General features: G+C 39.9%; 1 protein-coding gene across 4 annotated transcripts in view; it reads left to right on the top strand.

Annotated features, from left to right (window-relative positions):
- The window catches only part of DGKG (diacylglycerol kinase gamma), a 158,953-nt gene that overhangs the window by 24,470 nt on the left and 108,999 nt on the right, over positions 1-25,484 (top strand). For all 4 annotated transcript variants that reach the window (XM_068545449.1, XM_068545448.1, XM_068545447.1 and 1 more), the window contains exons 5-8: positions 14,071-14,241; positions 17,513-17,562; positions 20,940-21,014; positions 21,752-21,874. In XM_068545449.1, coding sequence (XP_068401550.1) covers positions 14,071-14,241; positions 17,513-17,562; positions 20,940-21,014; positions 21,752-21,874 — 419 coding nt within the window. The remainder of the gene's footprint in view (positions 1-14,070; positions 14,242-17,512; positions 17,563-20,939; positions 21,015-21,751; positions 21,875-25,484) is intronic.

Below are 25,484 nucleotides of genomic sequence, written 5' to 3'. Positions count from 1 at the left end.
CAGGTTGCTCTTGGAGCTTCACATACAAAGACTCAGAGAGACAGACCTTATTTCCTTTGCATTATTGTTTGGAAAAGATTGATGCACATTGGTGAATTCCAGCTCTTGGGATGTGCCCAGGGGATAAAGAGATGCAGTTTTATTGTATCTTTCAATATATATTACATACATACATACACACATGGCAGAATAGGTAAGAGATAATACAACTGAATGAGAACTAATTGTAACAGAGACTTAGGATGAGAGAATTTCTTCGAGTGGGTGATAGATGTAGTTCTCATCTTTTTTCCAGTCATTGCCAAAAGGGCAACTAGAGGATTATAGAGTTTTCAGTGTGTAACTGAAAGACTGATGAGATCAAAAATTCACTCTGAATGGAAAGAAGAACATGGTTGGGAAAGGAGAATTGCCTCTGGACCATAAGCTCAGCAAAATCCAGACTTCTCATAGAGCTCCAGAAAGCAAGGATTAAGAGTATTGGTGCCTTCCTGAGGCCTTCAGGGACAGCAGCAGGGCAAGACTGTGCAAAGTATAAGCTCACCCACCCCTCTGCCCAGCATCTCACCCAGGCGTGCTAGGTCTTGGGCCCCTTGGTCAAATGGATTAAAGTCATAAATAAGTCTTAAATCTTATTTGGAATAGAGAGGGCATTTTATGACATAAATCATTCTCATGGTAGAAAGAAAAGTTTCAAACTGGAAGCTTTGAGATTATTCTAAACTCTCAGCAAAAAAATAAAAGAAAAGCATCTTTTTCTTTACCCAGATTCTTTACCCATAGATGTTCTTAGTCCAAGTATCTGGAACTTCAAGAGGAACCTGAGAGAAGTTACACTTCATTCCCTGAGGTTCCAAATTGTCTGGGCAGGGTTTGTTTCAGTGGCTGAAGTTTCCAAGGTACCAGACAAGGACTTAGTGGGGATCCTGTCATTATGTGATATTTGAGAAAAGATAATGAATGATGATAATAGACGTTGGCTGGCTTATTTGACCACCATGTTTATTTGCAATATCTGTATCATTTGGGGTCTCAGAACAACTTCCAGAGACTTGCTCCTGGAGAAGTGATTTATCATGCACTGTTTTCCCGTGCATGCAGAATATCAGTCTCTTGTGGTCCAGTCATGAAAGGGCAGTTATCTGACTACTGGCCCAGGGAGGTGTACAGCATTTTTTCATCCTCTTTTGTAACTTGTGATGTTAAGTAGCAAATCCTTTTCCTGTTGGGCCACCTTCCATGAATGTCTTAATTAGATGCCACTATTCACCAAAAACAAGAATGTAGGGACAGGTGGACACCACAGAGCAGGGCCTCTGCCAACAAGGAAGAGCCAAGTTCTGGAATCACCTTAAATCAGGCCATCTGTTGAAAATTCCACCCTTTTCCTGTTGCCCAAGAAGAAGAAACTCTATTCTCATTTGATATGGCTGTTTATGCCTATCAGATCAAGCTCCAAGCTCAGATCTAGAACAACCCGCTTTAAGTTATTCATTCCCAGAGCCAGGTGGGGGCATGGTTGGGTCCATAGGCACAGCAGACAGGAGTTTCACTGAGTCCAGAGGTCGGCTCAGAGCCTTGAGCAACATGTCATTGTCAGGATGTCAGCTCAGGAAGGGCTGAAATCACCCTTCCCCGAATGCCCATGAAAAGATGGGATAAACAATGTGAACTTCATTCCCCTGGTTTTTATTTAGTTCCTCAGGCTGTTGAGATGGTTCAGCAGCTGGGACTATTGGAATCTCAAGGAAAGTCCCTCCATTTTTTTTTTTATTATTTTTTTCCAGTTTTAACAGTAACACGTTGTATCAATAAAAAATTTTCTGAAGAGTACAGAAAAACTAAAGAAACAACAAAATCACCTAAATCTACCAATGTGATCACACACACACACACACACCTATACATATGTATCCTTGTAGGGTTTTTTCCATAAATTTTTTACAGAACTGGAATCAGACTGTATATATATAATTTTGGATCCAGCTTTCTTTTTCACTTGGCATTATATTCACAAACATTATTCATGTCATTCCAAACTTCTGGTAAACATCAATTTTAATGCAAGTCTGTCTTTTAACAGATGAAAAAACTGAGGTTGGGTGTGGGGAATAAGCATTCTTGTGCAAGATCACACACCATTTAGCACAAACCCAGTTTTCTGCCTCTAGCTTGGTGCTCTTTCCACACAGCCCAACTGAAAGGCAAGAAGTAATGCAGAGACTAAGAGAGAAGGTGGAACAAGTCAGCTCTGCCCAAGAACCCTCATTTAGAAGGGTATGTGATGTGGCACCTGGGCAAAACCTCTGTGCTCTGGAAAAGGGTAGTCCCTGAGGGATGTGCTCGATGGGTGTGGGTTAGGGGTATTTCATGTAAGGCAGCATGAGCAGGTAGGACACCAGGGGGACTGTGTGCCACTCAGTCCCTCTGGGCCCCAGCATTTCGACTGCTGGACTGAACAGTAGACCTCAATGAGGACTAGAACAACGGCTCAAGATCCATTCAAAGCTCTGGTAACCAAAGGATCTTTGGAAAAGGCTGTCATAATGTTTTTTTAATTGAAGTATAGTTGATTTATAATTTTGTGTTAGGGACTTCCCTGGTGGTGCAGTGGTTAAGACTCCGCGCTCCCAATTCAGGGGGCCCGGGTTCGATCCCTGGTCAGGGATGTAGATCCCACATGCATGCCGCCACTAAGAGTTCGCATGCCACAACTAAGAACCGCGCAACCAAATAAGTAAATAAATAAATATTAAAAAAATATATATATATATTATATTGTGTTAGTTTCAGGTGTACAGCAAAGTGATTCAGGTATATATTTTTTCAGATTATTTTCCATTATAGGTTATTACAAGATACTGGATATAGTTTCCTGTGCTATACAGTAAATCGTTGTTGCTTATCTATTTTATATATGGTAGTATGTATCTGTTAATCCCATACTCCTAATTTATTCCTCCCCCCACTCCCTTTCCCCTTTGGTAACCATCAGTTTGTTTTCTATGTCTGTGAGTCTGTTTCTGTTTTATAAATAAATTCATTTGTATTATTTTTTAGATTCCACAAATGAGTGATATCATGTAATATTTGTCTTTCTCTGTTGACTTACTTCACTTAGTATTATACTCTCTAGGTCCACCCACTTTGCTGCAAATAGTATTATTTCTTTCTTTTTAATGGCTGAATAATAGTGCATTGTATATATATATACAATACATCTTCTATCCATTCATCTGTCGATGGACACATAGGTTGCTTCCACGTCTTGGCTATTGTAAATAGTGTTGCTATGAACTCTGAGGTGCATGTATCTTTTCAAATTAGAGTTTTCTTCTTTGCCCAGAAGTGGGATTGCTGTATCATATGGTAGCTCTAGTTTTAGTTTTTTAAGGAACCTCCATACTGTTTTCCATAGTGGCTGCACAAATTTACATTCCCACCAACAGTGTAGGAGGGTTCCCTTTTCTCCACACACTCTCTAGCATTTATTATTTGTAGACTTTTTAATGATGACTATTCTGACTGGTGTGAGGTGATACCTCATTGTGATTTTGATTTGCATTTCTCTAATAATTAGTGATGTTGAGCTTCTTTTCATGTGCCTGTTGACCATCTATATGTCTTCTTTGGAGAAATGTCTATTTAGGTCTTCTGTCCATTTTTTGATTGGGTTTTTTAACATTAAGTTTTATGAGCTGTTTGTATATTTTGGATATTAACCCCTTGTCAGTTGCATCATCTGCAAATATTTTCTCCCATTCTGTAGGTCATCTTTTCATTTTGTTGATGGTTTCCTTTGCTGTGCAAAAGCTTTTAAGTTTGATTAGGTACCATTTGTTTATTTTCACTTTTACTTCTTTTGCCTCGGAAAAATGATCTAAGAAAATATTGCTATGATTTATGTCAGATAATGTTTTGCCTATGTTCTCTCCTAGGAGTTTTATGGTGTCATATTTATATTTAGGTCTTTAAACCATTTTGAGTTTACTTTTGTGTATGGCGTGAGGGTGTGTTTCTAATTTTATTGGTTTACACGTGGCTGTCCAGCTTTCCCAACACCACTTGCTGAAGAGACTGTCTTATCTCCACTATATATTCTCCTTTGTCAAAGATTAATTAACCTCAAGTGTATAGGTTTATTTCTGGGCTCTCTATTCTGTTCCATTGATCTATATATCTGTTTTTGTGCGAATACCATGCTGTTTTGATTACTGTAGCTTTGTAGTATTATCTGAAGTCCGGGAGGGTTATGCCTCCAGCTTTGCTCTTTTTCCTCAGGATTGCTTTGGCAATTCTGGATCTTTTGTGGTTCTGTATAAGTTTTAGGATTATTTGTTCTAGTTCTGTGAAAAATGTCATGGGTAGCTGGATAAGGATCACATTAAATCTATAGATTGCTTTGGGTAGTATGACCATTTTAACAATATTAATTCTTCCAATCCAAGAGCATAGGGTATCATTCCATTTCTTTGAATCATTTTCAACTTCCTTTATCAATGTTTTATAGTTCTCATCTCCTTGGTTAGGTTTATTCCTAGGTTTTTTGTTTTCTGGGTTTTTTTGATGCAATTTTAGACAGGATTTAAAATTTTTCTGATATTTCATTGCTAGTATAAAGAAATGCAACAGATTTCTGTATATTAATTTTGTATCCTGCTACCTTGCTGAATTCATTTATTAGTTCTAACAGTTTTTGCATGAAGTCTTTAGGGTACTCTATGTAGAGTATTATGTTATCTGCACATAACGACAGTTTTGTTTTTTGGTTTTTGGTTTTTTTGACAATTTTGTTTTAAAACAGCTTTGTTGAGGTACAATTGGCATAAAATGAATTGTACATGTTTAAAATGTACAATTAATAAGTTTTTATGTCTGTATACACCGATAAAATCAGCACCATATCAATATAATGAAGATATTCATCAGCCTCAAAAGTTTCCTTTATCATCCCTTTCTCCCACCCTCCCTACCCACCCATCTCCATCTCCATCTCCATCTCCATCTCCATCTCCATCCAGCCACTGATCTGCTTGTTGTACTATAGGCCAGATTGCATTTTCTAGATTTTATGTGAATAGATTGATACAGTATGTACTCTTTTCCACTTCTTTCACTCAGTATAATAATTTAAAAATTCATGCATGTTGTTGTGTGTATCAGTAATTAACATATTTTTATTGCTGATTAGTATTTCAGTATACAGGTAGATATTCCACAATTTGTTTATCCATTCATGTACTGATGGACATTTGGGTTGTTTCCAGTTTTTGGCTATTAAAAATAAAATATGAATATTCGTATACAAATCTTTGTATGGAGAGCTTTCATTCCTTTTGGGTAAAGACCTAGAGGTAGAAATGTTTAGTAGGAGTATTATGTTGTCTTAATGACTTGACCTCTTTACCATTATGAAATGACTCTCTTTATCCCTAGTAATATTCTTTGCTTTGAAATTTACTTTATTATAATTATATTCATAACTAATATAGCCACTCTGGTTAACTAGTGTTGCCATGGTATATCTTTTTTCATTGTTTTACTTTTAATGTATTTGTGTCTTTATATTTAAGTTGACTTTCTTATAGGAAGCGTGTTGTTGGGTTTTATTTTTTAATCCAATCTGACAATATCTGCCTTTTAGTTAGAGTTTTAGAACATTTACATTTACTGTGATAATTGATATAGTTAGGTTTAAAACCACCATCTTGCTATTTGTTTTCTTTTTTCTGTTCTTTTTTTCCCTTTTGCTCTTTTTCTGCCTTCTTTTAAGTTAATTGAATTTTTTTATGATTTCACTTTATCTCCTTTCTTATCTTAGTTGTTTTAACTATCACAGTCTACCTTCAAGTAGCAGAATTTCACTTTACATATACTATAAGAAATTTACAACAACATACCTCCATTTCTCTTATCCAGGTCTTTGTGCTTTTAACTTCTACATTTTACTTCTGCATGTTATAAACCACACAGCATGTTATTATTGTCATAGTTAACTATCTTTTTAAAAGATTTAATTAATAAGAAAAATATTCTTTATATTTATCTATTTATATTTATCAGTGCTCATCATTCTTGTGTATAAATCCAGGTTTCCATATAGTGTAATTCTAGTGAAAGGATTTCCTTTACCACTTCTTGTAACACAACTCTATATGGTTTGTACATTTGAAAAATTCTTTATTTAGCCTTTTAATTCTAAAGACATTTCACTGAGTAAAGAATTCTAATTTGACAGGTTTTTTTTTTCTTTTAGTTCTTTAAAGATGTTGTTCCACTGGCTACTAGCATACTTTGTTTCCAGTAAGAAAACTATAGTCATTCTTATCTGTGTTTCTCTCTATATCAGGTGTCTTTTGTTCTCTGGCCTCTTTTATGATTTTTATCACTGATTTTAATCAATTTGATTTTGGTGTTCCTTGGTATAGTTTTATATATATTTCTTATGTTTGGGGTTCATTGAGCATCTTGTAGCTGAGGTTCCATAGTTTTTATCAAATATCAACAAATTTGGGAAAATGTCAGCCATTGTTTCTTTAATTTTTTTTCTGTTCCTGACTCTCCTCTTCTTCAGATGTTCCAATTACATGTTTATTTGACTACTTGAAGTTGTCCAACAGCTCACTGGTATGATACTCTTTTTTTTTTCTTTTTTGTAGTCTCTTGAATAGTTTCTGTAGTGATGCTTCAAATTCACTAATCTTTTCTTCTGCAATATCTAATCTGCTATTAATCCCGCTCAGTATATTTGTAGTTTTCATTTAGTATATCATATCTTGACAATTGATGTGGGCATTTTTAAATATCTTTCATGTCTCTACTTAACATGTTCAATCTTTCTTCCAGCTACTTAGATATATGGAATAGAGTTATAATAACTATTTTAAACGTTTTGTCTATTATATCATCTCTATCATTTCTGGATCCATTTCAGTTGATTTTTCTCCTTATTGTTGTTCACATTTTCTTCTTTTTTGCATACGTAGCAATATTTTATTGAATGCCAAACTTTGAAAATTTTACATTGTTTGTACTAGATATTTTTGCATTCCTATAAATATTCTTGAGCTTTGTTTTGGGATACACTTAGGTTTACGTGGAAATAGTTTGACCCCTTTTTTTTTTTACATCTTTATTGGAGTATAATTGCTTTACATTGTTGTGTTTGTTGCTGTTGTATAACAGAGTGAATCAGCTGTACGTATATATATATCCCCATATCCCCTCCCTATTGCATCTCCCTCCCACCTGCCATGTCCCACCCCTCTAGGTGTTCACAAAGCACCGAGCTGATCTCCCTCTGCTATGCGGCTGCTTCCCACTAGCTATCTATTTTACATTTGGTAGTGTATATATGTCCATGCGAATCTCTCACTTCATCCCAGCTTACCCTTCCCCCATCCCGTGTCCTCAAGTCCATTCTCTACTTCTTCATCTTTATTCCTGTTCTGCCCCTACGTTCTTCAGGACCTTTTTTTTTTTTTTAACTTCAAACATGGGTCATTTTAATTTTTTTTACTTTTTTATTTTTTAATTTTTTAATATCTTTACTAGAGTATAATTGCTTTACAATGGTGTGTTAGTTTCTGCTTTATAACAAAGTGAATCAGTTATACATATACATATGTCCCCATATCGCTTCCCTCTTGCGTCTCCCTCCCTCCCACCTTCCCTATCCCACCCATCTAGGTGGTCACAAAGCACCGAGCTGATCTCCCTGTGCTATGCGGCTGCTTCCCACTAGCTATCTATTTTCCATTTGGTAGTGTATATATGTCCATGCCACTCTCCCACTTTGTCCCAGCTTACCCTTCCCCCTCCCCGTGTCCTCAAGTCCATTCTCTAGTAGGTCTGCATCTTTATTCCCCTCTTGCCCCTAGGTTCTTCATGACCTTTTTTTTTTTTTTTTTTTTAGATTCCATATATATGTGTTAACATACGGTATTTGTTTTTCTCTTTCTGACTTACTCCACTCTGTATGACAGACTCTAGGTCCATCCACCTCACTACAAATAACTCAATTTCACTTCTTTTTATGGCTGAGTAATATTCCATTGTATATATGTGCTGCATCTTTTTATCCATTCATCTGTCAGTGGACACTTAGGCTGCTTCCATGTCCTGCCTATTGTAAATAGTGCTGCAATGAACATTGTGGTACATGACTCTTTTTGAATTATGGTTTTCTCAGGGTATATGCCCAGTAGTGGGATTGTTGGGTCATATGGTAGTTCTATTTTTAGTTTTTTAAGGAACCTCCATACTGTTCTCCATAGTGGCTGTATCAATTTACATTCCCACCAACAGTGCAAGAGGGTTCCCTTTTCTCCACACCCTCCCCAGCATTTATTGTTTGTAGATTTTTTGACGATGGCTATTCTGACCAGTGTGAGGTGATACTTCATTGTAGTTTTGATTTGCATTTCTCTAATGATTAGTGATATGGAGTATCCTTTCATGTGTTTGTTGGCAACCTGTATACCTTCTCTGGAGAAATGTCTATTTAGATCTTCTGCCCATTTTTGGATTGGGTTGTTTGTTTTTTTGATATTGAGTGGCATGAGCTGCTTGTATATTTTGGAGATTAATCCTTTGTCAGTTGCTTCATTTACAAATATTTTCTCCCATTCTGAGGGTCGTCTTTTCATCTTGTTTATGGTTTCCTTTGCTGTGCAAAAACTTTTAAGTTTCATTACGTCCCATTTCTTTATTTTTGTTTTTATTTCCATTTCTCTAGGAGGTGGGTCAAAAAGTATCTTGCTGTGATTTATGTCATAGAGTGTTCTGCCTGTGTTTTCCTGTAAGAGTTTTATAGTGTCTGGCCTTATATTTAGGTCTTTAATCCATTTTGAGTTTATTTTTGTGTATGGTGTTAGGGAGTGTTCTGATTTCATTCTTTTACATGTACCTGTCCAGTTTTCCCAGCACCAGTTATTGAAGAGGCTGTCTTTTCTCCATTGTATATTCTTGCCTCCTTTGTCAAAGATAAGGTGACCATATGTGCGTGGGTTGATCTCTGGGCTTTCTATCCTGTTCCATTGATCTATATTTGATCTGTTTTTGTTGATCTGTTTTTGTGCCAGTACCATACTGTCTTGATTACTGTAGCTTTGTAGTATAGTCTGAAGTCAGGGAGCCTGATTCCTCCAGCTCCATTTTTCTTTCTCAAGATTGCTTTGGCTATTCGGGGTCTTTGGTGTTTCCATACAAATTGTGAAATTTTTTGTTCTAGTTCTGTGAAAAATGCCATTGGTAGTTTAATAGGGATTACATTGAATCTGTAGATTGCTTTGGGTAGTATAGTCATTTTCACAATGTTGATTCTTCCAATCCAAGAACATGGTATATCTTTCCATCTGTTTGTATCATCTTTAATTTCTTTCATCAGTGTCTTATAGTTTTCTGCATACAGGTCTTTTGTCTCCTTAGGTAGGTTTATTCCTAGGTATTTTATTCTTTTCGTTGCAGTGGTAAATGGAAGTGTTTCCTTAATTTCTCTTTCAGATTTTTCATCATTCGTTTATAGGAATGCAAGAGATTTCTGTGCATTAATTTTGTATCCTGCTACTTTACCAAATTCACTGATTAGCTCTAGTAGTTTTCTGGTGGCATCTTTAGGATTCTCTATGTATAGTATCATGTCATCTACAAACAGTGACAGCTTTACTTCTTCTTTTCTGATTTGGATTCCTTTTATTTCTTTTTCTTCTCTGAATGCCGTAGCTAAAACTTCCAAAACTATGTTGCATAATAGTGGTGAGAGTGGGCAACCTTGTCTTGTTCCTAATCTTAGTGGAAATGGTTTCAGTTTTTCACCATTGAGAACAATGTTGGCTGTGGGTTTGTCATATATGGCCTTTATTACGTTGAGGTAAGTTCCCTCTATGCCTACTTTCTGGATAGTTTTTATCATAAATGGGTGTTGAATTTTGTCGAAAGATTTTTCTGCATCTATTGAGATGATCATATGGTTTTTATTCTTTAATTTGTTAATATGGTGTATCACATTGAGTGATTTGCATATGTTGAAGAATCCTTGCATTCCTGGGATAAACCCCACTTGATCATGGTGTGTGATCCTTTTAATGTGCTGTTGGATTCTGTTTGCTAGTATTTTGTTGAGGATTTTTGCATCTATGTTCATCAGTGATATTGGCCTGTAGTTTTCTTTTTTTGTGATATCTTTGTTTGGTTTTGGTATCAGGGTGATGGTGGCCTCATAGAATGAGTTTGGGAGTGTTCCTCCCTCTGCTATATTTTGGAAGAGTTTGAGAAGGTGTTAGCTCTTCTCTAAATGTTTGATAGAATTTGCCTGTGAAGCCATCTGGTCCTGGGCTTTTGTTTGTTGGAAGATTTTTAATCACAGTTTCAATTTCAGTGCTTGTCATTGGTCTGTTTATATTTTCTGTTTCTTCCTGGTTCAGTCTCTGAAAGTTCTGCTTTTCTAAGAATTTGTCCATTTCTTCTAGGTTGTCCATTTTATTGGCATATAGTTGCTTATAGTAATCTCTCATGATCCTTTGTATTTCTGCAGTGTCAGTTGTTACTTCTGCTTTTTCATTTCTAATTCTGTTGATTTGAGTCTTCTCCCTTTTTTTCTTGATAAGTCTGGCTAATGGTTTATCAATTTTGTTTATCTTCTCAAAGAACCACCTTTTAGTTCTATTGATCTTTGCTATTGTTTCCTTCATTTCTTTTTCATTTATTTCTGATCTGATCTTTATGATTTCTTTCCTTCTGCTAACTTTGGGGTTTTTTTGTTCTTCTTTCTCTAATTGCTTTAGGTGTAAGGTTAGGTTGTTTACTTGAGATTTTTCTTGTTTCTTGAGGTAGTATTGTATTGCTATAAACTTCCCTCTTAGAACTGCTTTTGCTGCATCCCATACGTTTTGGGCCATCGTGTTTTCATTGTCATTTGTTTCTAGGTATTTTTTTATTTCCTCTTTGATTTCTTCAGTGATCTCTTGGTTACTTAGTAGCATATTGTTTAACCTCCATGTGTTTGTATTTTTTACAGTTTTTTTCCTGTAATTGATATCTAGTCTCATAGTGTTGTGGTTGGAAAAGGTACTTGATACGATTTCAATTTTCTTAAATTTACCAAGGCTTGATTTGTGACCCAAGATATGATCTATCCTGGAGAATGTTCCATGAGCACTTGAGAAGAACGTGTATTCTGTTGTTTTTGGATGGAATGTCCTATAAATATCAATTAAGTCCATCTTGTTTAATGTATCATTTAAAGCTGTGTTTCCTTATTTATTTTCATCTTGGTTGATCTGTCCATTGGTGAAAGTGGGGTGTTTAAGTCCCCTACAATGATTGTGTTACTGTCGATTTCCCCTTTTATGGCTGTTAGCATTTGCCTTATATACTGAGGTGCTCCTATGTTGGGTTCATAAATATTTACAATTGTTATATCTTCTTCTTGGATTGATCCCTTGATTGTTATGTAGTGTCCTTCTTTGTCTCTTGTAATAGTCTTTATTTTAAAGTCTATTTTGTCTGATATGAGAATTGCTACTCCAGCTTTCTTTTGCTTTCCATTTGCATGGAATATCTTTTTCCATCCCCTCACTTTCAGTCTGTATGTGTCCCTAGGTCTGAAGTGGGTCTCTTGCAGACAGCATATATATGGGTCTTGCTTTTTTATCCCTTCAGCCAGTCTATGTCTTTTGGTTGGAGCATTTAATCCATTTACATTTAAGGTAATTATCAATATGTATGTTCCTATTACCATTTTCTTAATTGTTTTGGGTTTGTTATTGTAGGTCTTTTCCTTCTCTTGTGTTTCCTGCCTAGAGAAGTTCCTTTAGCATTTGTTGTAAAGCTGGTTTGGTGGTAGGTTGACCTTTTTGGGTCAAGCTTTTGTTAGGTAGGACCAGGGAGGCATTTTTTCTAGGGCTAATTTTGCCCAGTTAGCAAGGCAAAACTCTCTAAGTACTCTACTCAATGATTCATGAATTATGGGAGTTTTCTACTCTGATTGCTGGGAATAGACACTATGCCTAGTTCTCTATGCCTTCCAGGGATTGTTCCCTCTCATCCTGATTCCTTCCCCAGCCTCAGGTAGTTTCCTCACACATCTGTGCTAATCACTACTCAGATGAATAATTGAGGGAACTCTCTGCTGATTACTCAAAGGGACCTTCTGCAGAGCCAGCTGGAGTTCCCTCTGTGCAGCTCCCTCCTCTTCAGTGCTCTGCTCTGTGAACTCCAGTCACCTTGGGCTCCCCAGATTCCCAGCTCCATCTCTGCAACTCAGAGAGACTTCCAGGATCTGCCTGGGTTTCCCCTCCCTGTGCCACAGCCTAGAAACTCTTTCCAGTCAGTAAGATGTGGCATTTGTAGGGATCACCTCATTTGTTTCCCATCTCTTGGGATTGCCCTTTGGTGTTGGCCATATGCAATGTCCTATGGACCATTGTTTCATATCTTTTGTCCAGTTTTTTTAGTTGCATCACTAGGAGGGTAAATCTGGTCCCTCTTATTCCAGTTTAGTCAGCATAGAAGTCATTCTAATAGTGTTTTAATGGATGAATAATTTGAGGATATAACAGTAACTTGGGGCATAATGGGCTACCCTATACAAAGAATTTTTCACCTTTGTCTTATACATTATTAAGTTAAGTTTTTCCCTAACTTTTCCCCCAGTGATGATTTTAATACTTCTGTTGCATACGTAATTTCATGGCAGTTTTCCCCTACCTCACTATCCTTGTTATCTCATCCTATTGTGTTTTCATCTTAACTTGCTCACCCCTGAGGCTTTCTGCTCCTGTTTAATAGAGGTTACACCTTCTTGCAACCTACCGGAGGGTCTTGTCCGATAGGAAATTATTTCCAGATATCTTGTCCTCTGAGACTTCATGATGAAGCTTCCTTTCCTTGTTTCGCAACTCTATTTCATTGGTCCCATCTTGGTCTCTTCACAGGACCCTTTGTAACATACAGAGTATGTCAGTGGCCTTTGGTCTCACCCACTGTCCATCTGGGTGATGGCTAACTCCCTTCTCAAACCACAGCCTAACCCCTAGGACCTGGTAGGCTTTCATCTAGCACAGCTCTCTTGTCCTGAGCTGAACTGTTTGCCATTGCTTGGCACTTTGGTTCTCTGAATAAAGAGTGTACTGGTGGCATTGCTTTCCCCAGCAGGCAGTACCAGCAAGGCTATCTCTCCCTCTGCCTGTGCCTTCAGCACTCTATTATTTGGTGGTACAACACTTGGGTTAGATTTTCCACTGCCAGTCTTCCTTTTACTGTTTCCTGTGTTTTCTCTGAGTTGCATCCTCTTATTTGATATTGAGATCATGGATATAAAGAGGCTGGGGAAAAAGAGATAGCCCTTAAAGTGCCTCAAAAGAGTATGATTCACACGTAAAATATCGGTGCCTGGTTTTCTGGTTAGTAATAACATCATATTTCTTAACCAGAGGGCAAAGAGACAGTCTTCCTACCTATGAGAAGGAAAATTTCAGAGGGAAGACTCACTCTATTCCTGTGGTATGATAAGCCACTCTCTATACTTTCCTTATGCAACTGATTAGGCTTTCAGTAAGTCACAATTCTTCCTAGTTTCTGGAAATTAGTTGTCAATCCCAGTTTTCTCTTTCGAACTTTCATCTTTTTGTTTATCTTTAAATGCATTTGAGAAGAAAATTGTAAAACAGTATGTTGGTAAATAACCAATAGTCTGGACTTTTGGAATCCCAGACAAAATTACCTCTACAAATTGGGTGTGTTCCCCCCAAAATTAGGCTAAATGACATTTACTTGTTGGCTATTGATATTACTAAAAATCACTATCATCTTTTCTTAAAATTCCCAGAGCATTGGTGAATTTCTTATAAGGCTATAGACTCTTAAAAGGGTCAGAATGGGGTTCATTCAGAAAGTATGAACCCTACAAACTGGATTTCTATGGCCACTGATTTGATCATATCTATGTAATCCATGCTTTTGAAGACACTCATAAAATTCGTGTCTCTACCGTGAAAAGAATGGGGCAACAAAGGGTTTCATGTTTACTAAACATTATGTCCTTGGATGCTTTCCTCTTGCCTGTCACAGAATCAAAGATCACTGAGAAGCAAGTGCCAACTAAAGACCAAGTATCTGCGACCCCCCTGGGAAACCATGCTGCTCAGTCTTCAGGCTCAGAATCCCCCATAGTGTACCTGAAGGATGTCATGTGTTACCTGTCCTTGCTGGAAACTGGGAGACCTCAGGATAAGCTAGAATGTAAGTATGCACCCTGTCAAGGGGCTTCGACTTTTTCCTAGAGGAAGAGCTAGTGTCCTGTCTATTGTTCTAAACAGGCTGGAGGTTGATCTGGGATCCTGGGGATGGGTCCTGCCTCCCTGGGGGAGCTTTTCTGCCCTTTCACCAGCAGTGACATGAATATTTCCTAGAATCTGCCCTGGAACACAGTACCAGTTGTATAGGGTGGAAGGTGCATTTGAGACCTTGGTATTGAGAACCAAGATCTGGAAAGGTAAGGGGTCTCTGCAAAGGGTGAAGACTCCCTTCCTTTGCTGGCAGGATTTCCTGAAAGCCTCCAATCAGAAAGCTGCTGCCTCCTCTTAGAAGATTTTTCAAGGGAAGATTTTCAACATCTATCTTCCTTCCCCTATTCCATGCCCAAGCAACTCTTTAACTATGAAGAACTCTTTTTTTCTTGAGATCTAATCAACCTCTATCTTGTTATAGCTTATTTCCATGTCTTCACCCACCCCCACCCCAAGTGTTTTGGCCTCTTGAGAAAGAGGGCTAGTTAATTAAGGGAGTTGAGCTTGGTTTCAAAAACATGTCTTCAGAAGGAGAAAAATAGCTGGGGGCAGAAAGGAAAGCCCACAGTGGCTGAAGCAGCCTGCAGTCTGGCAGATAACTCGCTCTGGGGACGGTCTCGCTGACCTTTGCGAGCCTACAGGCAAACTTTGAAACAGATAACAGGTAGGACCTTGTTAAAAATATATATTGTTTTGGCATCTCTTGGGATCTTAGTAGACACTGAGGGAAAAGCATACACATTATAGCAAAAGTCAAAATTCCAGTTAATAATCGGACTAGTCAATGAAACTTAAGCATTAGGAAAAGTCTGGCAAAGGTTAACCCTTGCCCAAAACAAAATGAAACAGTTTGCTCTCTTAGCCAGCTTAAAACTCCCCCATAGGTTTGAAGAGTTAACAGTTACAAGTCTTAATGCTAATTTGGAAGCAAATGTACCAGATTTCTGTTTCTTCTGACTAATGTTAAAAGGGAAATGTCAAATTATTTCCCACATTCAGTTGGATTTTGAGTTTCAGGCATTATATTTGTTCATAACTACCAGAGAGGAGCAAATGTGGCAAATTCCGCATATTAGTGCCTCTCAGACTGAGTCCTGTAATGGTAATGAAAAGAAACTGTATTTCTAAAAGCTTTTTATTACAGAAAATTTCAAACACAGATAAAAGTAGAGACTACAAAGAACTTCCGTGTGCCCATCAACCACCTTCAACAATTACCAGCTTGTGGTCAGTCGTGTTTTATTTATACCTCCCACTTATTTCTTCTGCCCCAGATTATTTTGAAGCAAATTCCAGACATCATATTATTTCATCTGTAAATATCTCAGTATGTACCTCTAAAATAATATAACTTTTTCTTAAATATAACCACAACACCACAATCACATCTAAAGAAAACAATTCCTTACTATTATCAAATATTCAGTCAGTATTCATTATTTTCCCTTACTTGGGGAACAATTCAAGCACTGTTTGTTTGAATTGGGATCCAAGTAAGGTCCATACATTGCTATTTGTTACTACGTCTCTTTAGTCTCTCTTAATCTTTTGCTTATTTTTTTCCCTACAGTTTTTTGTTGCAGAAACTTGGTCATTTGTCCTATAAAGTTTTCTTTTTTTAAAAAATTAAATTAAATAAATTCAAATCATCTCTGATTTTAGTGATTGAAACCAAGTTAAGGTTTTTTTCTAAATAACCAAGCATGTATTTTTTTTTTTGGAAATGATAGCCTGAAATCCCACCCATCATCAATGTAATAACAATAATAACTCATCACTGAACACCTTATTTTTGCTAAGCACTTTAAATGCATTTTCTCGTTTTAACCTCACAGTAACCCTAGACGGTTGACATGATTGTTCTCACTTTATATGTAAGAAAGCATGGAAAAGTTAAATGACTTGCCCAAGGCCATGCTGCTAAAAAATAGGATGCTTGCTCACACTTTCTCATTCTACTCCTCATGCACAGTGGGACCAAAGAGGGCTCCATGTTAGAGCCACCTGGGCCCAGAGTGTCTCTGACCAAAGAATTGGAAGCCCATGACTTTTCAATAACTTAAACTCCAACCAGAGACACCACTGAATAAACACAGGGTACAGAGACATAAAACACGTAGAAGGAAGTGACAACACAAGGGCAAATGAACAGGAGTGCTGTGACCCTGTGGGTACATCCCAAGAGGTCCAGAGCAGTTACACAAGGGAAGGGTCAGCCACAGAGAACACAGGCATGATGAAGGGTTTTAAAGGATGGGAGGGAAATGAAGATGTATTCAGCTCTGCTCCCCACCCTGCTTACCTCTGAGACCACAGACAGGATCTCTACCTTTTAGATGAATGATATGGCAAGTTTCCAAATCCCATAAATGAACATTTAGTCCTTTGCCCAAAATTCACTCCCAAATCTTTACCTTCCACCACCTCTCTACAGCTAGAGCATGGTAGAGGATGTTTCTGAATTGCGTGTAGACATTTTAGAAAAAGAAATATAATAGCTTCTATAATAATAACTACTTCATAGCATTATTGAGGTTTGAATAAGTAATAATGATAAGGTGCATAGGATGGTACATTGTACATATTAAATGCCATATATAAATATTCATTAATGAAAGAAAATAAAAATAAATAACATCTGTTGCGTGCTCTCTACATTCCAAGTGCTATAGATTTAGCATATCACTGACATATTAATCTTCATTTGAAAAAAACTTAGGATAAAGAAACTATTATAATCTCCATCTTACAGATGAAGAAATTGAGCCTAAAGAAGATAAATGACTTATGTGATGCCCTAGAGGTGGTAGGACAGGACCAAGGTCTGAACCTGCCTAACTCCACACCCTTTCTGTGTGCAGTAGAAGCAGTGTCCCGTCTATAACTGTGGTGCCTCTGCCCCACCACCAGCGGGGCATCTGCTCTGAGTTGTGTTCCCGTGATGCTGAGAGGTGTGAATGCTCTACAGGGAATCACGCTCGTGACCCAGATCTCATCAGCTGCAGAGTTATTGCTTAGACAGTCCCAGAGGCCAGGTGGCTTGGTTCTCTTCCCTCTTCCCACTGTAAGGAAGGTCAAACTCTGTGCCTTGGAGGGTGGGTGAGCTGGCTGCAACTTCACTCCAGTGATGGTCAGAACTGATCTACAAACTGGCAGCAGCAAAGTCTCAGCCCATCCCTGGTACCCGGAGGACATCTCAAGCCTCACCTCTGTGTTTCTTGCAGTCATGTTTCGTCTCTATGATTCGGATGAGAATGGTCTCCTGGACCAAGCGGTAAGCTCTCCAAATATCCCTCCAAGATCCAAGAAAGGCTGGGGGAGAGGGGAACAGGTGAAGGGAGAGGCCGAACACTCTCAGCTCCATCTTCATAGGAATAGCAGTGTCTCAATATGAGCTGCAGAGATGACTAGAACCCCCTGCCTTCTACTTCCAAAGAGCCCGCCCAGAGGAGAGTGAACTCCAACTTGCTTTTTCATTCCAGAAGCTCAAATCGCAAAATCTCAGGTTGGGGAGATGCTTTAGTATCTCATCTAGTTTAACTTCCCAGCTGGTTCAGAAATTCCCCCTGTAATTTCCTGCTGAAGCCCAGGGCTGGAGGAGAGGAGGTGGGGAGAGGCAGCAAGACCAGGGCAAGAAGACAGGAGGAAGGCAGGTAACTGCTGGCGTGCTTTGCCGTCACCCTTGCCTTCCTCTCATACCCCAGGGCACTAGCTCTAGGAGTCTGGCTCTGTCTGCTCTGAGCACATGATCCCATCCCACCACACCTGGGAAAGCCTGAGTCTCATCCCCACCTCCCCTCAGGAAGAGGCAGGGACAGGTCAGGGGTCATAGAATGAGAAGAAGGATGGAAAAGGAAGAAGGCAGAGAGGAGAAAAGGCAAAGAGAATCAGACAGGCCCTGTCCTCATGACTGGCAGTGTGAGAGATGGGACTCATTAACAGAAAGTCTCTGAGGTTGAAGTGCACGGGGCTGAGTCAGACCAGAGGGAGGAAGAAAGGGAACCAGTCCACTAGACCAACTGCATCGTCCCAGTTCCCACTGAACCCCAGAGTGTCTTTATGGGATCCCTGCAGCCACATTGTAGTTCCGTGAGCTGGGTCATGCGGGGGAACCACCAGAGAATCACAGACTCTCAAGCATTTGATCAACACATATTGATTGAATATCTCATATATGTCAGGCTACTGTTCTAAGCACTGGGGGAGGTGTATCAGTGAGCCAACAGACAAAGATCCAGGCCCTCATGATGCTTTCATTCTAGTGCAGACACACACACTGCAAACATAGTCAAGTATGTGTTAGATAGAGATGTGTGCTAGAGGGAAAATAAAGGAGGGAAAGGAAGTATTGGAGGGAGCTGCAGTTTTAGCTGGAGGAGCCAAGGAAGGTCTCCCTGAGGAGGGGACATCTGAACAGACACTTGAAGGAGGTGAAGGGAGTGAGTCACGGGGAAGCACCTTCCAGGCAGAGGGAACAGCAAGTGCAGAGGTCCTGAGGGATGCCCGGAATGTTAGCAGATTAACTAGGAGGCCGGAGTGGGTGGAACAGGATGACTGAACAGATGAGGTTGGAGTGAGTAACAGGAGATGAGATCAGAGAAGTAATGAGAAGGGACGGGGCGTTTGCAAAGCATTATCAAGCCTTACAGGTGATTGAAAGGGTTTTCTCTCTTTTACTCTGGAGAGGTAGAGAACCACTGGAGATTCTGAGCAGAGGAGTGACATGATTGACTTAGGTCCTAACAGGATCACTCTAGCTGCTGCGTTGAGTCTAGACTGTAGGGATGCAAGCAGGGATACCAGTTAGGAGGCTATTAAAATAAGCAAGACAAGAAATGATGGTAACTTGCACCAGGGTAGCAGCATTGCAGGTGGTAAGAAGTGGTTAAATTCTGGATCTATTTGGAAGGTAACACTGGTGGACTGAAGTGAGTCTCAAAATAGTTCTCTCTCTTTCAACTTCCCACCAAGACCCCCTGGCAGTTGGATGCCCAGCCTCTTTGTGAACACTCCCAGTAATGGAGAGTTCACCCAGTACCTTAAAACAGCCACTCCACCACTGGGGATGACTGTTAGAGAAGGCATCCCTCCCGCACACAAGGCATCTCTAGTCTGCCAGGGAAATTTTCAATCCAAAACCTGATTCTGCTCTTCTCTCCCCTCCCCCAACCCAGTGGTGAGGTCAAAATAGGCCAACCCTCAACTCTTCCCTCCCTCCATCCCTCAGCTTACTTCTGCTGACCGGTGGAGTACCTCACCCCCATTTCTTCTGCTGACTTCTGCTTACTCTGTAGCTGACCAGGGCAGCTGACCAGTGGAGTACCAGTTGTACACAATAGGCCTTCAGGTATTTGAAGGTACTATCACATCTTCCCAAAAATCTTCCCCAAGCTCATATTTCCTAATTTCTACACTGTTTCTCATAAGGAAGGTTTAAATCTCCACTCTGGTCAAGCTCTAGTTTGTCAATGCCATTCTTAAAATATGGCATAGAACTGAACCCGCCCCTCCAGGGCTCTTTAAGTATCCACATCAGGGAACTAGTTCTTCCTGAAATCTGCCCACTCCGCTTCCTGAAAATGCCCACCTATTTACACAGCCCAAGATTGAGTCTAATTCTCCATTCCTGAACCACATCGTTTGCTCACATTGAATCTTGGACCCAACTAGTTTCATGAGCTCTTTTTCATTGGAACTTCTGCTGAGCCCTATTCCCACCATTCTGCCCACTTCCTTACCCCCATCTACCACTTCATCTGCAGTTTTGCAATGGGTTATTTTCTACTTTAAATGAAATACAATTTTAAAAATTGCTGTTGGGTTTTAGCTTGCTTATTTTGACCCAGCATTCTACCTGGTGAAAGTAACACCTTTAAACCTTGCTTCAGTTCTCCAACCTGTGTCCCCAAATCAACCTTACTATGAACATCTTAGATGGTGCCCAAGACATGCAAATGCTTTCTCAGTCCAGTGTGTTTCAGTGGGACTCTCAGTGCACTGATTCATTAGCGTCCAACAATTCTGTGAGGTTTTAGATAGAGCCTGGCCTTGGTACCAAACAAAAGGCTCACTCATTAGGCAAACATACCCTTCATGAATTTCCTGTTCCAAGAGTCCTGGACCCAGGACTTGATACAAAGGAAACAAAGGAGATGCCAAAAGGAATCTGAATCATAGTGCCTGAGAAAGGACCAACACAGTGGCTCTACATCCAACTGAAACTGACTCCCAAGGGGTATAGATGAATCCCAAGTTGCCAAAGCTGTGGGAATGAGGTGTGGGAAAAGAGGGAGGAAGTTAGTGCCTTGGTTTGTAAGTATTTGTAGGATCACAAAGAAGGAGGGAACAGGAGTGCTTTCTATGCTAAGTCAGAGCACAGAATAGGGGAAGGAAGGTGGGTCTAGGAGGAGGTCAGTGTTCAGTGAGCTTTCTGCATACCTCTGGCTTATCCACGGTCTGTGTTTCTTGTGAGCTTTGTGGTCAAGGCAGAAATAAAGAGCAAAAACAAATAGTGAGTGCTTGATGAAATGACAGTGTATTGTACCAGCTGCTTCTCACACTCTGCCCTGCCCATCTTCCCACGGGGTTTGATTTTGAGTCTTGCTCGTAAAAACACATCTTCAGTTGGCTTCTCTCCTTGATGTTTTCTAGGAGATGGATCGTATTGTCAACCAGATGCTACACATTGCCCAGTATCTCGAGTGGGATCCCACGGAGCTAAGGCCTGTGAGTTTCCAAAAGCAAGGGGTGACTTTCCAGTGAGCTTCCAAGATGAGAGTGGGACTTGGAAACACATGTTTACGGTGCAGGCTGTCCCAGATCATCTTCTTAGAGGTGACTTCTCTGGGTCCTACACCTTGATCTCCCACTTCCCTGATAGGAAAGATTAGAGGCAGCAAGGGAAAGTGTAGACTAATTCAAATAATAATACCTCATAATGCCCCCTAACGCTTTCACCAAAGCTAAATTTTTATAACAGGAGCTCAGAGATCAGAGAATTTAGAGCTAGAAAGACTTTTAAAGATTTTTCTCAATCATTAGATAATATTAATAATAAGAATTACATTGGGGGCTCCTATGAGTCCGATATAATATTTAGCATTTTATATACATTTTCTCTAATCTTCACTACCATGCTGCGAACATAGCAATACTAGTTCCATTTTACAGATGAGCAAAGCAGAATCCAGAGAGTTGGGGTGGCTTGTCGAAGTCCACACAGGTCAGGGCAGAGCCAGGCCTGGACCCCTGTTCTCCTCACCCCCGTTTGCTCCCTCAATGCTCTACTCACTCCGAATCAGAGGGGAAAGGGGTAAAACACAAGCCAGAAAACATAGAACAGAAGAGACAGAAAAGGGCAGCAGGGCCCTTAAAAAGGGCAGCAGGGCCCTGTGGGCGGGGCAGGGGCGGGGCAGAGAAGTCGAAGATGAAAGTGGACATTGGTTGCTCTATGGATTCCACAGATATTGAAGGAGATGTTACAAGGGATGGACCATGACCGGGCTGGCTTGGTGTCTCTCCAGGAGTGGGTCCACGGAGGGATGACCACCATCCCATTGCTGGTCCTCCTGGGCATGGACGACGCTGTAAGTTGCAAGCTTGAGGTCAAAGACCTCTCACCTTTCAGAAGCATCAAGTTCCATGTGGAAGTTAATATCCCTGGCTTCTGCCCCGGACTTCCCAATGGACAGCCCGTACGCTGTAGGCCAGCCCGTACGCTGTAGGCCAGCCCAAAAATCCTCTCTTTTTACCTATTAGTGCCTGAAATATTCATTCATTCATTTGACAGACGTTTACTAAATTATTACTAAATAAAGATACTGTTCTGAGGGCTACGAGGGAACACAGGTACAATATTCACCCACCGGAAACTTATGCTCAACCAGGCAAAGGGCAAAAAATATTCAGGGAAGAATTCCATCTTTTCCACAAATTAGATTTAAAAATGCTAAGAGAGTTGGGGAAGGAAGGAAGGAAAGGAAGAAAGAAAGGAAAAAATACTGATTTGTTGTGAGGCAGAGGGCGTTCAATGATAATATCTTATTTAACAATCAGAACAACCAGATAAGGTAGATCTTTTTTTACCCATTTAAACAGATGGAAAACTGAGATTCTGAGTCCGGAGAGGAAAAAGAATAGCCAGCATTTATTTGTACTTGACTCCAAAGAACCTGCACTTTCGAACATCTCACACTTAGGAGTGAGACCAGTGGAAGAAACTTTGGAGGGTGTTTGCCCTGGCTCTGAAGGATGTGTGGGATTTTGATATCCCATTCTTGAGATAAAGATAAAGACCTAGGATATTTGATCTGGCTCTCAAGGATGGGTATGATTTGGCTGGTAGAAGAGAGAGTTTGCAGCCAGGAGAATAGCTTGATCAAAGACCCACATGAAAGAAAGTTCAGGGTATATTAGAGAAACCTCCCAGTTTTGATCAGAGTAGGGAACACATATAGAGGCTTAATGTGAAATCACTGGCATCTGACCTGGTCTGCTTATTTACCATGAAAGTAGCTTCCATACATTAGGTAGGGAAGATTAGAACTAAAAGTACAAATGGTGACATTAGCGTTTACCAGTACAGTCACACGGGTTGTAAGACAATACCTCTTCAAGATTACTGAAATGTCAAAGAGAGGGACAGAACAGGAGGTTCATTTGGGTTAGCCTCTAGCTGATGTTGTTGCCTGTGCTGTGTCCATCTGACAGTTTTGCAATTCAGGACTAAAGCTGAGCCCTCTTCTCCAACACTCAAGGACTAAGAATCCTGAAATTATCTCATAGCATGTCCAGCTCTTTCCAAATGCTAAATAGAAATCAATGAACCAGGATCTCCTTTTTCCTTATAACCCTAGAAGGTCAGAGCTGGAAGAGAACTTGGTGCTCCCTGGTCTGTCCCCTTCATTTTTCATACCAAGGACCAGAGAGGTAAAGGCACTTGCCCATGGACACACACCTAGTTAGTACCAGAGCCCATCTTCCATATTCAGTAACAGCAGACTTCTCGTGCAGTGATTTCTTACCAAGAACCTACTGTGTGCACGAACCCACATGAGCTAGGACCTGAGGGTGCTCAGATAGGTTAGGTATACTTTCTACTATCAAGGCTCAACATTATAGCTGAATCAAAGTGGAAGTTCTGCTTGAGTGCTGTTCTAATGCACCTGTTTTCTCTCTGAAACATGGAAATAGAGATGGGACATTTTAATCACAAGGAACCAATTTCTACTTCTGTTTCCTATTTTGGACTTGTTGAGTCCAAAGTGCCACCAACTCTTTGCTTGGAGGGGATCCACTCTTTTATGGCTGGAAGAGGGAAAGACATTATTTCTTCAACATTCTCCCCAGTGTCTCCCCCTGATGCCAAATCAGCCTTGTACTAAGACCATACTTTACCTGAGGAATAATGCAAACAAAAAGCAAATGTGCATTTGGTTTTTATTAATTGAAATTTTATGCATTTATTTGAAAATAGGCACTAAATTATATGTTTTCACATTAATAGTTGGGGTTCTAGGGAAAGTGTTCCTCTATGTTTTAAAAGCCACCTTGATTGTTTGGCTTTTTTCAAAACCCACATGCGGCCACTGAAAAGTCTGGGGATCTCTGAATGGCATGTATGAGAAACAATCTGTCTCCCAAGGGAACTGCAGCCTCAACACAAAACCTGGCGTGCATAAGGAACGTTACTCCTACACCCTGCAGCCGCCAACGTGCAGAAATAAAGGAGCCACATGATGGTGCTATAACCCAAGCAGAAATGTTACTTTATCCCAAGTCAGGGTCCCTTTGCTTCTTACCCTGTATCTATGAAAATAGCTGACGCTCCCTTTCTCAGATACTAATTGATTGTGCTGATAAAGGTATTTCAGGTCAAATGACCGTCCCTTGGGCTGCATGAAGAAGGAGCTGGGTCTGCTAAGAGTGCTGTAATTTCCCTTCTGTCCATGAAGGAAAACCCTGGTTTGTGGAGGTACAGGAGAGGCATGGAAGGAGCATGGGCTCCGAGGCCAGCAAGAGCCCCCAGTGTGACTACGGGCTCAGCTTGGTCACTTATTATTTGTGTGGTCTTGGGCTATTTATATAACTTCTATGAGTCTCTGCTTCTTCATTTCTAGAACAGGTATAAATCTACCTCCTTACACGTAGGAAAACACTCTTTACTTATTTTTGTGTCCCCTACTGCCTAGCACGGAGTAGGAACTTAATAAATGTTTTCATTTACAATGTGTCGGGCACTGGATTAGGAGCTTCACTTATAGTATTTCACATAATTTTTACAAAAATCCCTTGAGGTCAATGTTTGTCAAAGAAATGAATGAATCGATATTTAAGTGGATCATTTAATCAGTTAGTGAACCCATTTACTAAAGTAGAAGCCATTAGATAAAAAGACTTTAATTCTGTAAGACTCAGGTTTTGGAAGAAGCAGGGTTTTGAGGTGGTAAGGAGAACTTATCCTGGCCCCAGAAGGAGACCAGCATTTGAAAAAGCATGTGGGCTCCTCTAGAGACCATTAGCAGAAGAGTTGAGCACAGCAATGGGTCTGGCCACCATGACCAACCCAAAGCAGAGGGACGCAGAAGTAAGAAGTGGGTTTCAATCCAGCACGTTGGACTCCATGTGCCTGACTCTCAATCCTTACCACCTTACAGTACTTTTTACTACCCTTAACAGCCCAAGAGTGTTACTCTTTTGATGGAGCCTATGACAAAAGGTCAAGGACACCATATGTGGAAGGATGCTCCTGAAGCCGCAGTCTCCAGCAAGCCTGTGCTCCCAGGGGCTGGAAGGTGGGAGCTTTGGTGTCCAGGAAAGGTGTGTGATTATGTGAGGCTCGGCTTATCTGGTGGATGGAATGAATTTGCTTCCAAGCCAAGTCAGGGGGAAATGGCTTAACCATCTTTCTGTCTCTGCCTCTTTGCTGTTTTATCTGTGCACAGAAAGGTGATGAGAGCAGTACATTGTTTTTACTAAGCGAATTTTTTCCTGATTATAAAACTAGTACCTCCTCACTGTAGAAAATTTGGAAAATACAGAAGAAAGTAGAAATTAGAGAATAAAATAAATCCATAGTGCTGCTAGCTATAGCTAACCTCTGTTAACAGTTTGGTGACTTTTCTTCCCGTACAACATATCATTGTATAAAACCGAGATCATAATAGATCATCAAATTTGCATTCTGCTTTTTTCCCT

This window comes from Eschrichtius robustus, chromosome 6, assembly GCF_028021215.1.
Source record: "Eschrichtius robustus isolate mEscRob2 chromosome 6, mEscRob2.pri, whole genome shotgun sequence".
Taxonomy (NCBI): Eukaryota; Metazoa; Chordata; class Mammalia; order Artiodactyla; family Eschrichtiidae; genus Eschrichtius; species Eschrichtius robustus.
Note: the sequence above shows the minus strand (reverse complement) of the source record. Positions and strands in the feature narration are given on the sequence as shown.